Below are 12,303 nucleotides of genomic sequence, written 5' to 3'. Positions count from 1 at the left end.
GTCTCAAACACGCGGCCTGCAGACCTTTCGACTGCGGCCCAACCCGCTCATTCATTCGCTCATTTATTTTTATTTGCTTTTTGTGAGCACCCAATGCGGTCACCACGTGTTGAAGCATCACTGTGGAGCAAATTTTATATTCCAGAATTGACGTCTAGATTTTACGCATCCTGGAGATCGGTATCGATATGTTTCTCCAATCCTGACGCCAAACTTTACTCAGAAATGACCCGGAATATTTACAAGATGTGGAAAAAGACGTGTTTCGTTCAAATGGTAGCGTTAGCTGACATTTTGTTAACCCCCCCCACTCCTTCCCTTTGTTTCAACCTTCTCGCTGTCCGAGCCCTTGAGGGAGTAGATTTCGTGACTGTGGCCCGCTCACTGATGTGAGTTTGAGACCCCTGCTCTAGGAGTTCACGGTAAGTTAGCTTCACTGCACCGCTCCTGAGCAATGCAAGCCTCACACTCTTGCCCCTCCGTAGGTACTATTTTTCATTCGAATCCTATGCCGGGCCAAGTCATTCGTCAAACTCGCACATTTGGTCGCGCTGATTAGCCGTTCAGGAGCGGTGTGGTAAAGCCGACCTACCTCAATATCCTGAATGCAGGTGAGCAAACAAGCCTCGTCTGGTTGATTTGTGTCATTAAACAGGTCAAAAGAGATTTTACTTGTTCCCTGCAACGCGTGTGCATAACACTCATGATGAATAGTTTAGACGCATAAAAACCTAAGTCATAATGATAAAGACTAGGACCGGAAGGCGCATAATCAGTATTGTTGGTGTTGGCAACGGAGAGCTGCCACCAGCAACACCTTTAGAGGAGCTGCTTAAACAATATGCTTCTTTCGCATTGTTCAGGATAGTGTCACGAGATAAGGTATCAGAGTACCGTCACTGAGGTACTCAAGTCAGCAACGGCGGCCATTTTGGTGTTCATCAGTGTGGCGAGGTTGGCGCATCTACGGCCTCGCCGCTAACTTTGACCAGGTCGTTTGTTAACAACGCTGTCGAAGATGCAGCAAAAGGGCATCATCGGACACACTTCTGCTGCTGATATGCTAATACAAGCATTATCTTTGAGTAGCGTTCGGAGTGACGTCAGTCGCGCGCAGCCGCAGAGCATAAACAAGAAAATGGCAGCGCCCACAAACCATGACGGTGTAAACAAATGTGACGTGATGCGAACTGACAAATGACCATGGCGGCGGCACGGAACAATAGGAGAAATGAGTGGTTGATACTCTGTAACCCTATAGTGACCCTTGTTTAGGACACGAACAAAGTATGTCTTGGTGTTTATTCAGTTTCGCTCACACTCATTTGATTAGTTTCTATGACATTATTTTTCTATGACAAGATTGCCCAACACTGTTTACTCCCACTGTTCATGGCGTTCCGCAAGGCTTTCTTACACAGCTACCAATGAAAACGGAACCTCATTCCGTGTTACCAGGAATAGATCGTATTAGCGAAGGTTACACAAGGCAAAGCTAAAGAATGTACGAAACACACAGGCTGCAGGCGTGTAGAAGTAATTAGGCCCAATAAAATGGCCGTAGCGGCAGTGGGGCGTTTAGTTGGGGCTTTCATGGGGGTCTAAGAAATGGAACTTTCAGAAAAGTTTCACTAAATAAACGTTCCATGCCCAACCTGCTTTAGTGTTGTTTTCGTCGGCATGCAACGCATATAAGGTTATATATAGCGCTAGCGGTTCAAAACAGTATCAAAAGAACGCGTGAGAATTGTTCAGGGAACCGTACAACTGCGCCGGTAGAACTGTTACCTCCCCCTCCTCCGAGATTCGTTCATTTTTCACGGCCGAGCCTACACATTCGCGGCTGTCAGTCGCTCTGCACCGCCGAAAACATTGCTTTCTTTGTTGCTTTTCTTCTCCACGGTGCATCCTAAGCCGGGCTTTGCCAATTTCGCCCGTCGGTTGGGGCACCCACGTGTTATAAAACTGCGCAGGGCGTGGCAGCTCGCTTGGGCGGTGGTGGTGGCATATAGCTCATTGCCGTTCCCATCAGTGCCGCCACTCCCCCGGTCCCCACCACCGCGGCGGTCCGAGAGCGTGCTTTATGCCGCGCTGCTGCTGTTCTCACGCCGGCGGAGATGAGATTGGGTGCGGGCGAATCGCCGACTGCGAAGGGGGGCCAGAGCAAATGAGATTGGAATGGGAGGAAGGACCTAAAAGGCATTTAAGGTGCGAAGAAGAAGATGGCTCTCAAAGAAGGTTCGTATAGTAAGGTGTGGGATGAGGGAACGTAGAAAGATAACGAAGAGTAAAGAAGATGATGAGATCGGAGAAAAGGTGGAGTGACGCTGGATGTGAGAAGATTTAATCGAACTGGGCAGACAAGTTCATGGAAAATTAAAACGAGTCTGCGGGTGGAGGAATCGAGAGAAATCTTGGAGGAAGAAGCCCCCTCGACTACGGCATTGGGGAGGAGGACGGAACCGGGAAACTTCGCGGAGAGGGCGAGTGCGGAGGAGAGAGAGGTGATGAGGTTGGAGGCCGGAATTGAAGAATGAGAAACAATCCCGCACGTCCTTCACCTTGCACCCCGGCCGACTTAACTTAATAGAGCAGAAACAAAAGGGGCCAGTGTCGCGGAGGAGGCGGCAGCGCGGACAACATTGGCACGAACTGCGAGGGAAATGGATGAGGATTGGGAGGGGCAGGAGAAGCCTGTTGGCTGACGGCACCGCATCGTGGCCGTCGAGCGAAGCGTGACGTATAGCGGTGCGCATTCCTCCTGCGCGTCCCACGAAGGCGCGGTCTCTTAAACGAAACGGCTTTTCGATTTAACACCCCGGGGAGGTGGCGCCTTCGCCCCGAACGCCGTCGCTACATGCGGATGGAGGGGACGTCATCCGTCAGGGGCTGGAAAACCACGTTCGCGAGAAGTGCTTGGCAGCAAAGCCCGACGCGTAGTAACGTTCGACATCTGGTTGTTGTGAGAGCGGTTCGCCGGTGTGGGAAGGCGCTCGTCATGTTCGCCGTGAATCATCACACCACCGGTACGCACAATGAGCTTAAGCACCGGAATTTCCTGCGTCTGTTACAATTTTACAAAAATGGTCCGCGTATCTGTACTTTGTCCACGCGGTTTCCCGGAGCCAGGGATTCGAGGCAGTGGGAGCATTACCGTGAAACAACGCTGAGCTCATCATGTCATCGTCGTAGTTGGTTGCGAGAGATAAGCGAAAAGTCGTGTTTTTTTATAGCGTTTATTTTGCCACAGGGCATAGATGTGGGAGTATAAGGTGATGATGAGGAAAGTTGATCAAATGTGCATGAAAATGTTCGCTTCGTGGATGAACTCCAGGAGGGAACGATGCTGAGGCGCATGTATCCACGCAGTGTATGCAGTCGCGTCGTATACGCAGAGGCCCGCCGCCGCAAGATATAGTATCCTCATCGGACGCAAGTCTATAGACAGGACCACAGCAAGTGATGGAAGTCAGTTATTGCATTGCCTCACGTTACATGGTCCGGGAAATGTTGCTATGTTGCCGTGAGAATAATCACATTGTCTAGTGGAGCCAGAAATAAACTCCTCATTTTATTTACTCTTGGAAGCATGCATAAGTAAGCCTTCAGTAAGTTTTGAAGTGTAAACTTACGACATGACAGAAACTTGTTCATCCAAGGCATGCACACACAGCGCCTGCTGCACAGGCTGCCTGTACCGTTACCACAGCACAATAAATGTCCCACTGCCTGTTCTCGTGCACGCGCAGTTCGTGCCTCGCACGGTTATGTTGGCGTCAGGACAGGCGAGGAATATATGGGGAAATGGTTCGGGGAACTGTTCTCGGGCAAACACGCTCTGCATTGGCGTTTCGGTTGAAGTATTATAAGTACAGTCGGTAAAAAAACACACACAAAGTACGCGCTACTCTCGGTCGGAATTTCGAGCTGTGTCCATTTTATGTCGTTTTAAAATGGACTCTGCGACGCTGCCTATAGAGGCTTTCACTCTTTCCTTCACGTCTGGAAGCACTCCTAAAGCTGCAGTTATCGCCAGCACAAAGCGGCATTGCGTGATTTGTTAGTCGCAGCAGATGCTCCTTCCGTTTCTGCCTTGCTTTTGTGGCATTTTTGTTTAAGTGGCTGTCGAAAGCGTTTATTGAAGCAACTAAAAGAAAGCCGGCCAACAGCCGCTATACCGCTGTATTGACGTAATTCCAGCGCTCTAAGAAGTCCAAGACCGGGAAAGAGAGAAAATTTTCTTGAGCAAGTTTATAGGTTATCTGATGGGCACAAAGCAATAATTGTTGGCTCGGGTACTTTGTGACCCTTTATTCTAAGTGCTGATTGTGTCTGTTTACTAGGTTCTGGAGGCATTTAGGATACGGCATTGCGCTCGTCGCCATGGCGACGCGGTGTGGGAACGCACGCTGTCTCGGTTGCTGACTTTTAGATGCGTAAGCGCTTCTAGGGGTACCCAACAAAGAAACCGGTCTGTCTGTAACGCTTGATGTGTTACACAGCCGCCGCAGAAGAAAATGGTGGGAGTAAAGGCCCTACCTTCTGATTTTCATTCGTCCACTTATATTGCCCCGGAAACACATCTTTCTAGCAATACAATTATGTTTAGTAGTGAAGCCTACTTAAGAAAGGGCTGTTGAGCCATCATTTTAGATACCAGACTTCTTACATGACCCCTGAAAAACGTCTTGACAACAATGCGTTTGTGTATAATAGTGAGGCGGAATTAGGACTTAGGAGTTGTTCGAGTTCTTACCTGTATCTCCTGCGGCTTATGGCTATTGGACGCGCCCTGATCCTGCCGTTTGCTTGTTTGAGTGATAACTTCGTAGAAAGGTACGTTTTCGGGTATTGTTCCGAAGAAAACATTTCTCGGGGAAAGGCTCGGTTCCATTGTTTTTACGCCAAAGCAATCCAAGATTCGTTTCGCACACAGACCATCGCGATACCAACGTGACACAAATTGTTGGAAAAAAAATGCGGGGTAATGCTCCGTGATTTTATTCCACGAAAAACCGGATCGAGAATTCAAACCGGTTCGCTAGTTGGTGTTCTTGTACGCCAGTTTTTTTTTTTTTTTTTTTTTTCCTCGTCTTGGTATACGCTCGTCAGTTCTCGCCAGTTGTAATTGAAAACGCTGAGTGAGCACTGTACGCAATACATTTCGCGGGCTTCTTCGCACAGACAACGCAGTGACTCAGCCCTACATACGTGCATAGAGTTCCCGATTCCCAGAGCCCTGGCCCCAGCATCAAACGATCCAGGGAGAGCAGCAAACCGGTTTCGGCCAGGGGAGGGGGGGAACGAAGTGTTGTTTGCGAGCACGGAAGCGGCCGCTGCTCCTGCATTCATTGCGCTCGCGGCGGGGTGATCGGACGTGACGGATGCGATCCTGGGAGCTGCTCTTTACGGCCGTGAAATGGCGCTCTATTCTCTTGATTGGCTCCGACGTGAGCTACCCGATTATGGATGGCTACCATACCGCCGCTATAGAAGCAGACCCTGTCGTCTGCAGAGCTCTTTGGTCGTCTGCGCTGGCTTGCCCCGAGGCTTTGTCGCCTGCAGACGACGCTTTGCGAGCAGACGACGCAAAGTGGAATTTCAGTTAACGAGAAACGCGTCAAGAGTTTCCAGAAGAGCGTAAGTTATAGTATCTACGCAGTTTACTAAAAACATATCGTTGCACTTGAAAGACCCGTATCATCATTTTGTTTTCAATTTATTACTCATCAAAAGGTTGCAAAAACGATCGGCAACGAGGAAAGGCTGAGCGCTACTTTCTGTAAGATCTTCAAAACGAAGCTAGGGCTAGCTCTTGCACATGTCTCTCGTGAAGAGACCTTCAGACAGGAGGTCCTACCCGCTTCCTTTGTTTAAGCCTCGTTTTACCCAGGCACGGAATTCCGTTGCTGCTTCTAGGAATGTAGGAATGACAATTGGGGACTTTGTTTCCTTACTTTCTGAAGCAGCTGACTGAACCATAATGAGCCTTGATTTTATTTTTTCTTTATTGAAAGAAAGGTGCCTACTGTGCACTAATTGCAAGTGTTCTTCACGAAAAATTGCATAATTACTCTAAGTGACTCAATTTCTGCGAGGAATTTTCTGGCATATCGCGAATCAACTTCCACTCCCGAGAAATGTCAGGCTCTCTCTCGAAATACCGCCGCCTTCGAAACAAAATATCGGTTGCCTTTTCCTTCTTTAGAATAAGGCTAAGTTAGAATAGGTTAAGCTGCGATGTATAGAAAATAACACTTGTACCGCGGCTATATGATTGTCGCTGCGACGTAGCTCTCCTGCCAAAGAAACATGCCAAAGCACACCCGTAATTTTTGGCAGAGGTCCGTTGCGAGCCTCTAATCTAAGTACTGGATGCGTTAGTTGGCTACGTTCCGCAAGCATTTAAGATTTCGAAAAAAGTTGGGAAAGTGTTGCAGGGTCCATCTAGTGTCCTATATCCCTATAAATTTAGTCGCTCGAACTATTACGAAACTCAATACCTCAGTCTGATAGGCGAAATGTTAAGCTCAAGGACGAAAAGTCGTTTCCAATGACTCAAGTCTTGCAAACAACCACCCGCCTGTTGCAGTTCCTTCACCTAACGGTATTGTTTAAGGCGAAACCATTTCCTCTGGTACGAAAAAGGAAACGCCTGTTGTGCCAGAAATATGAAAGGAGGGCTTCGCAGCTCCTTGTCTGCTGCAATCGGGGGGCGAGGCGAAGCGCGGCTGATTGAGGCTGAGTCGTGCGCGCTTCACGGTGACAGCTCGGCCGGCATTCCATCGCTCACAGTCGCGGCGGCTGCGTGTTGCTGTCACCTCACCTGTGCTCGCGGGGCCACCGCTGAGCGACGCGTCGCTTTCTCCGTGATGTATGGTTGCGCCGTCCGTGGCAAGTTTCGGAAAGCGGCGCAAATGAGACAGAAAAAAAAAAACTGTGGTTCATTTCTCTGTCATAGGAATCGGTAAAACACGAAGGTAAAATGTGCAGCGAAATCTGCAGCTGAGCATGATTTGCGGTTTGGCGGCTGCTTAGCGAGCGACGTCCTGCTGGCGGGTCGCTTCTGCGAAGGTTTACTGGCCTCATTTCCGTGACGGATATGACATCAGTGAAATCTTGGTGTATACCGGAATAAAATACTTCCTTGTTAAAATATAAAACCCGAAAATGAACAACCCGAAGTAAAACGTACTGATGATGATGATGATTCCTATTGGTTTCCCCTTTGAAGCGGGGTGATGACATGTCATCTTACCAAAAAGGACTAATACAACCATGTTTTACACTCTTGGTTTAATACTAGCGCTGCTTAGGGCAGGCACTAAAGCTTATTAGGCCCGAAATACTTTATTTTCCCTGTTACAGGTGGTAACTGTCCTAGGCAATATTCCCCTCTCTGCTTTTCGTCCACCAGCATTCTAATCTTCTTTTCGTCCCCTCGACAGCCTTGAAGTTAACTTCCTCTCTGATACCCTTAAATCCTAGGGCTTCTGAAAGCCAAATATTCCCTTCATGTAGATTTGGATGGATACCCTCACATTCTAACACTATATGCCGCATAGTTTCTGTTTCTTTTCCGCAGACCACACATACCCCATCAATTTGGGAATACTTCCCCACAAAACTCTTTAGTACTAAAGGTTGCTTCCCCGCAAGAAGTTCCTGTATGCAGGGCTACGCTCTTTACAGGCCGCTTGCTCCGTTGTACTGGCGTCATTTCCATGACGGATATGACGTCAGAGAAATCTTTGTGTATCCGGAAATAAAACACTTTCATGTTAATAAAAGTTGGAAATAAAAGCAGAGAAACAAAAAAGACGCAAAGAGGGGAAAAGAAACAGAACTATGAAACGAAGGCGGGGTAGTTTGTTCGTGATTTATACATTTTTGTTTACTCAGACGCTGCAGTTATTGTTTATTGTGTCAGATGCGAAGCTTGCGTCGTTTCTCTAATTAAATCTGTGTTTATGTCCTAACAGTGTTCGTGATACTTGAGTGAATAAAAACAAAGGATAACGGAATAAATAAAAACTGCGTTATTTATAGGGGCGAAAAAAAGAAGTCCACCGAGCACGGCACGCTGACGAGCAACAGAAGAATTTATTTGAAAACCAAATAAATTTATAGGAATTAGACGCGCAAAACTAACACGCACAAAAATGGGTTTGAGACTGCGGGTTGTGAAATGGGATAAGTTGTTGTTTATGAGTTCAGGTATCGTATTTCCTTTTGAAGTAGCTTTACTAATGCGGAACTCACGCACGAAGCTATTTCTTGTGCCTTTTTTTTAAATTTGAAGAGTTGTTTTTTCCAACGAATGTTCGCGTTAGAGTTGAGCTTTTTTTGATAGGTTGTAATTGCGTATGGCTGATCAAATCGTGCGTAAATAAGTTGTTTACTTCAGGTGTTTTTATTTTGTATACAAAATTACATCCTACATAATTTTTTTCACCGAAGGACATGTTCAAATATGGGACACACACACGCACACGCACACACACAAATGCGCACTCACACAAACGCACGGACACGCACACCACAAATGCGCACGCACACGCGCGCACTCACACACACACACGCACTCACACAAACGCGCGCACATGCACGCACGCACATACACAAATTGTGCGCCATTTATTGAACGTGCCCTTCGCGCCATTCGCTCATAAAAACGTCACCACCAAATCATCCCCTTAAACTATCTTCCCCTCTTCGAACTTTCTTCTGCGGACGAGACTTTCGCCGGATGCCGGCACACATCGCTCTTCGTGAAAAAAGGAAACGTACCGAGACCCTGGGGGGGGGGGGGGGGGCGCTGCGAGCGCGCGACGTGAGCAAACGTGTGGTGTATCGGCTCCGCCGATTTTCGGCTGGAGCCGCGGCCCAAATCATCCTACCCAGGCAAAACTGGCATCAAACGATCCGGAACATCGAGCGGAACAACTGGATACCGAAGTCGTCCAGGTGGGCTCATTTTCTACGAATTTACAGCCGTTTTTCGACCGACCACGTGGGAGCCGCCGCGGCGACGCCGACGCCCGGCCGGGCGAAATCGGCCTTCCTAAGACAAAATGGCAACTTCCGCGCTCCAAACACGCGGCTACGACCCTGAGACGATGGCGTGGACCTCGGTCCCCACCACCGGTGACCAAAATTCGATGGGTTTTCCGAAAATTCGGAGTCAAGCTTTACTGCAAGCGGCTAAACGCCGCTCCCAGGACAAAGGCAAGATGTCGGCGTCCGACGTCGCCCCGGCCATCGGCTCGTCGGTCGGAAAAGTGAACGCTCCCGCGACGCGCGCCACGGGAAGCAAGGGAAAGCTGTCCACGAAGTGGAAGCCGCGCCCAATGCCCAAACCCGCTCCCGAAGACTACGTTATAGTCATCAAGCCCAGGCAGCATGTTTCTCTTCACGAGGCGTTCACGGAAACCGGCTACGGCACCGCCATCTCGGCGTACCTCGGGCCGGAACGGGCCCGCGCCATCTCCGTTCTGCCATCACGAGACCAAAACATCATAATCGTGCATACCCCGGACATCGAGGCGGCCGACCGGCTCATCGGGGACTTTGCTGTAAATACCGAGAAGGGATCGGTCCCGCTTTATGGTTACCTTAGGCAAGACGGCGGCAACACGTGCTGCGGAGTGATCGTGGTCCGTAACACGGATACTACGGAAACTCTTCAACATCGAGTGTGCTGGCGTGCCGGCACCATCGTGGAAATCCGAAAATTCGGAACATCAAACAAGGCACGCATCACCTTCGCGGGTAAGGAGAAGCCCCGTTACGTGCATTATGACAACATGGTCGTCTCTGTGCAAACCTATTACAAAACTATCCCGGCCTGCATCCAGTGTGGGGTCGTCGGGCATCGAGCGGATGCATGTCCAAACCTGCAGCCGAACACGTGTGGACTCTGCGGACTCCACGCTCCGCTAGTGGAGGGGGTGCGGGCCCCTCACAACTGTGTTCCCCGTTGTTCTGTGTGCGGTGGCGCCCATGTCACCAACTCTCGCGACTGTGTGGCAAAATTCCGCAAACCCAAGATAGCCGCCCAAACGGGCGGGAAAAAGAAAATAACGCCCAAGAAAAAAAGCCGCCATCTTGGGCCACCCCACGACCAGCCTCGCCGGGAAACCTCTAACATCGAAAAACCACCTACTGGAGGTGATGGAAAACGACTGTCGACGGTGTCGCCACCACACGGCGGCCTGGAGAAACGAACGGCGGAGACGCGTGGCGAGACCAGGCCCTGGGTCAACGTCGTCAAAAACGGACGCCAGGTGAGCGGTTCGGGTGGGGCTGCTTCCTCCTCCTCCCTTCTCACTCCCCTCCCAAGGGCGCGGAGCGCCGAGCAAGATCAAATAGCAGCACTCAGGGCCCAAAACGAGATGCTGCTAAAGAAAATTAATGAATTGGAATCCAAAATCAACCAGTCTCCTTCTCCCACCTCCTCTCCCGCGGCTGAGGTGATGGAAAGTGAGCTCGTGGCGCCGAAAGCGGCAACAAGCGCGGAGGCTGCATTCGAGGCCCGTTTTGACGCCCAATTCCGGGACATAGACGCTCGATTCGCCGCCATGGCAAACCAAATCTCACTGATGGTCAACACCATCTCGAAATTGCAAGAGACAATCCCTGCGATGATTGCCCAACAAATTACGCATTCCTTGCGCCCCTCGCGCAGGACTGGCGGTCCCTACAAGGACGTATCCGGCCGCCCTGTCAAAGGTTCTAGACGCCTCACAGAGGCAGATGATGACGACAGCTGCTCGCTCTCCGGTATAGAGGACACCCCCCTCACCGCGAGTGCTGGCTCCGGAACAGCGTCGCTACAATCCTGCCTCAACCTAACTGACCATGGCGAGCAACCCTAAGATCAGGCACTCCCGAAGAACCAATTCGACCACCCCTGTTCAAATTGTCCAGTGGAACTGTCGAGGCTTCCGCTCCCGCGCAAAGCGGGCGAATCTGCGACTTTTCCTTTCAACTTTCGACTCGCTTCCGGCGGTGGTTGCCCTCCAGGAGCCAGGGAGCGGCGCCACCCTTACAAACTACATAACCTTCCAACAGGACCCCTCTTCCTGCGTATGTGTGCATAAAAATTATACAGCTAATTTAGTCGACTTGGAACTTCAAACTGAATATTCGTATGTGATGGTGACACTTCTTCCGTTTAAGAAACAAGATGTACCACTTCACATACTCAACGTCTACTGTCCCCCCCGACTAAAAAATGTAACGTTCGCAGCACTTTTTAGCCGCGCTCTAAAGGCTGCGGGGAGGGAGCCCCTGGTGATTGTGGGCGATTTCAACGCCCACAGCACTCTTTGGGGGTACGTGCGTGAGGAGAAGCGGGGACGCAAGCTAGCGGAACTTGCGTCCACGCTGGGCCTGACTCTCCACACCGACCCTGCATATCCAACGCGGGTGGGTAACTCCGTGACCCGGGATACGTGTCCGGATCTTACCTTTACCAAAAATATTACACACGCAGAATGGGCCAACACCGAGGAAACCCTCGGTAGTGACCACTGCCTTATCAATACCACTGTAAGGACTAAACCATTGGCACGGCCCCACGCACAAGCTCGGCTCCCCGACTGGAATAAGTTCCGGCAAAGTTACATCAATTCGGCCTCTATTCACGAACAAGGGTACCACGCATGGGCACAAGGATTGGTTACACACCTTCGTTCGGTGGAAACTAAAATACAGCTCTCAGAGGCAACGCCGGAGGTGGACACCCACCTTCTGCATATCTGGGAGGCGCGGCACAGCCTCTCCCGCAGATGGCGCCGCCAAAAACATAACAGAAAGCTTAAAATTCGTATCGCAGAGCTCACCCAGCGAGCGGCAGAGTACGCGGCCCAACTCGCCGACTCGAACTGGGTGGACCGCTGTAACACGGCGGCCAGACAAATGTCTAGCCGGAGCACGTGGCGCCTCTTCCGCGCCCTAATTGACCCGACTCAAACCCGCGCCGAGACACAAAAACATCTCCTACGAGCTATTCATAGCTTCGATGGAGATACCTCAAAATTAGCGTGCAAGCTACGCGACCAGTATCTTTGCACTCAGCAGGACCTCCGAGGGCCCGCGTACTCGTATGCAGGTTCCGAAAACGCGGAGCTGGATCAGCCGTTCCAGCTGCATGACCTGAAGGCGTCCCTAGCTAAAATGAAACAAGGAACGGCACCGGGCCGGGACAAGGTAACTGTGAAACTGCTTGCCAATCTTCCCGACCCCGCCTATGAGACCCTCCTCGCTTTCATCAACTCGATCTGGCTTGGTGAGGCACCC

General features: G+C 50.4%; 1 protein-coding gene across 1 annotated transcript; it reads left to right on the top strand.

Annotated features, from left to right (window-relative positions):
• Positions 1 to 8,816: 8,816 nt before the first annotated feature.
• LOC144153906 (uncharacterized) lies at positions 8,817 to 12,085 on the top strand. The gene has a single exon (XM_077685656.1). The coding sequence runs from the start codon at positions 9,075 to 9,077 to the stop codon at positions 10,875 to 10,877; it is 1,803 nt and encodes a 600-aa protein (XP_077541782.1). The 5' UTR covers positions 8,817 to 9,074; the 3' UTR covers positions 10,878 to 12,085.
• Positions 12,086 to 12,303: the final 218 nt, after the last annotated feature.

The sequence above is a fragment of the Haemaphysalis longicornis genome, unplaced genomic scaffold (assembly GCF_048455015.1).
Source record: "Haemaphysalis longicornis isolate Haplotype H1 unplaced genomic scaffold, Haemaphysalis longicornis Haplotype H1 scaffold_9, whole genome shotgun sequence".
NCBI classification, from domain to species: domain Eukaryota; kingdom Metazoa; phylum Arthropoda; class Arachnida; order Ixodida; family Ixodidae; genus Haemaphysalis; species Haemaphysalis longicornis.
This window is presented reverse-complemented; position numbering and strand designations above follow the sequence as displayed.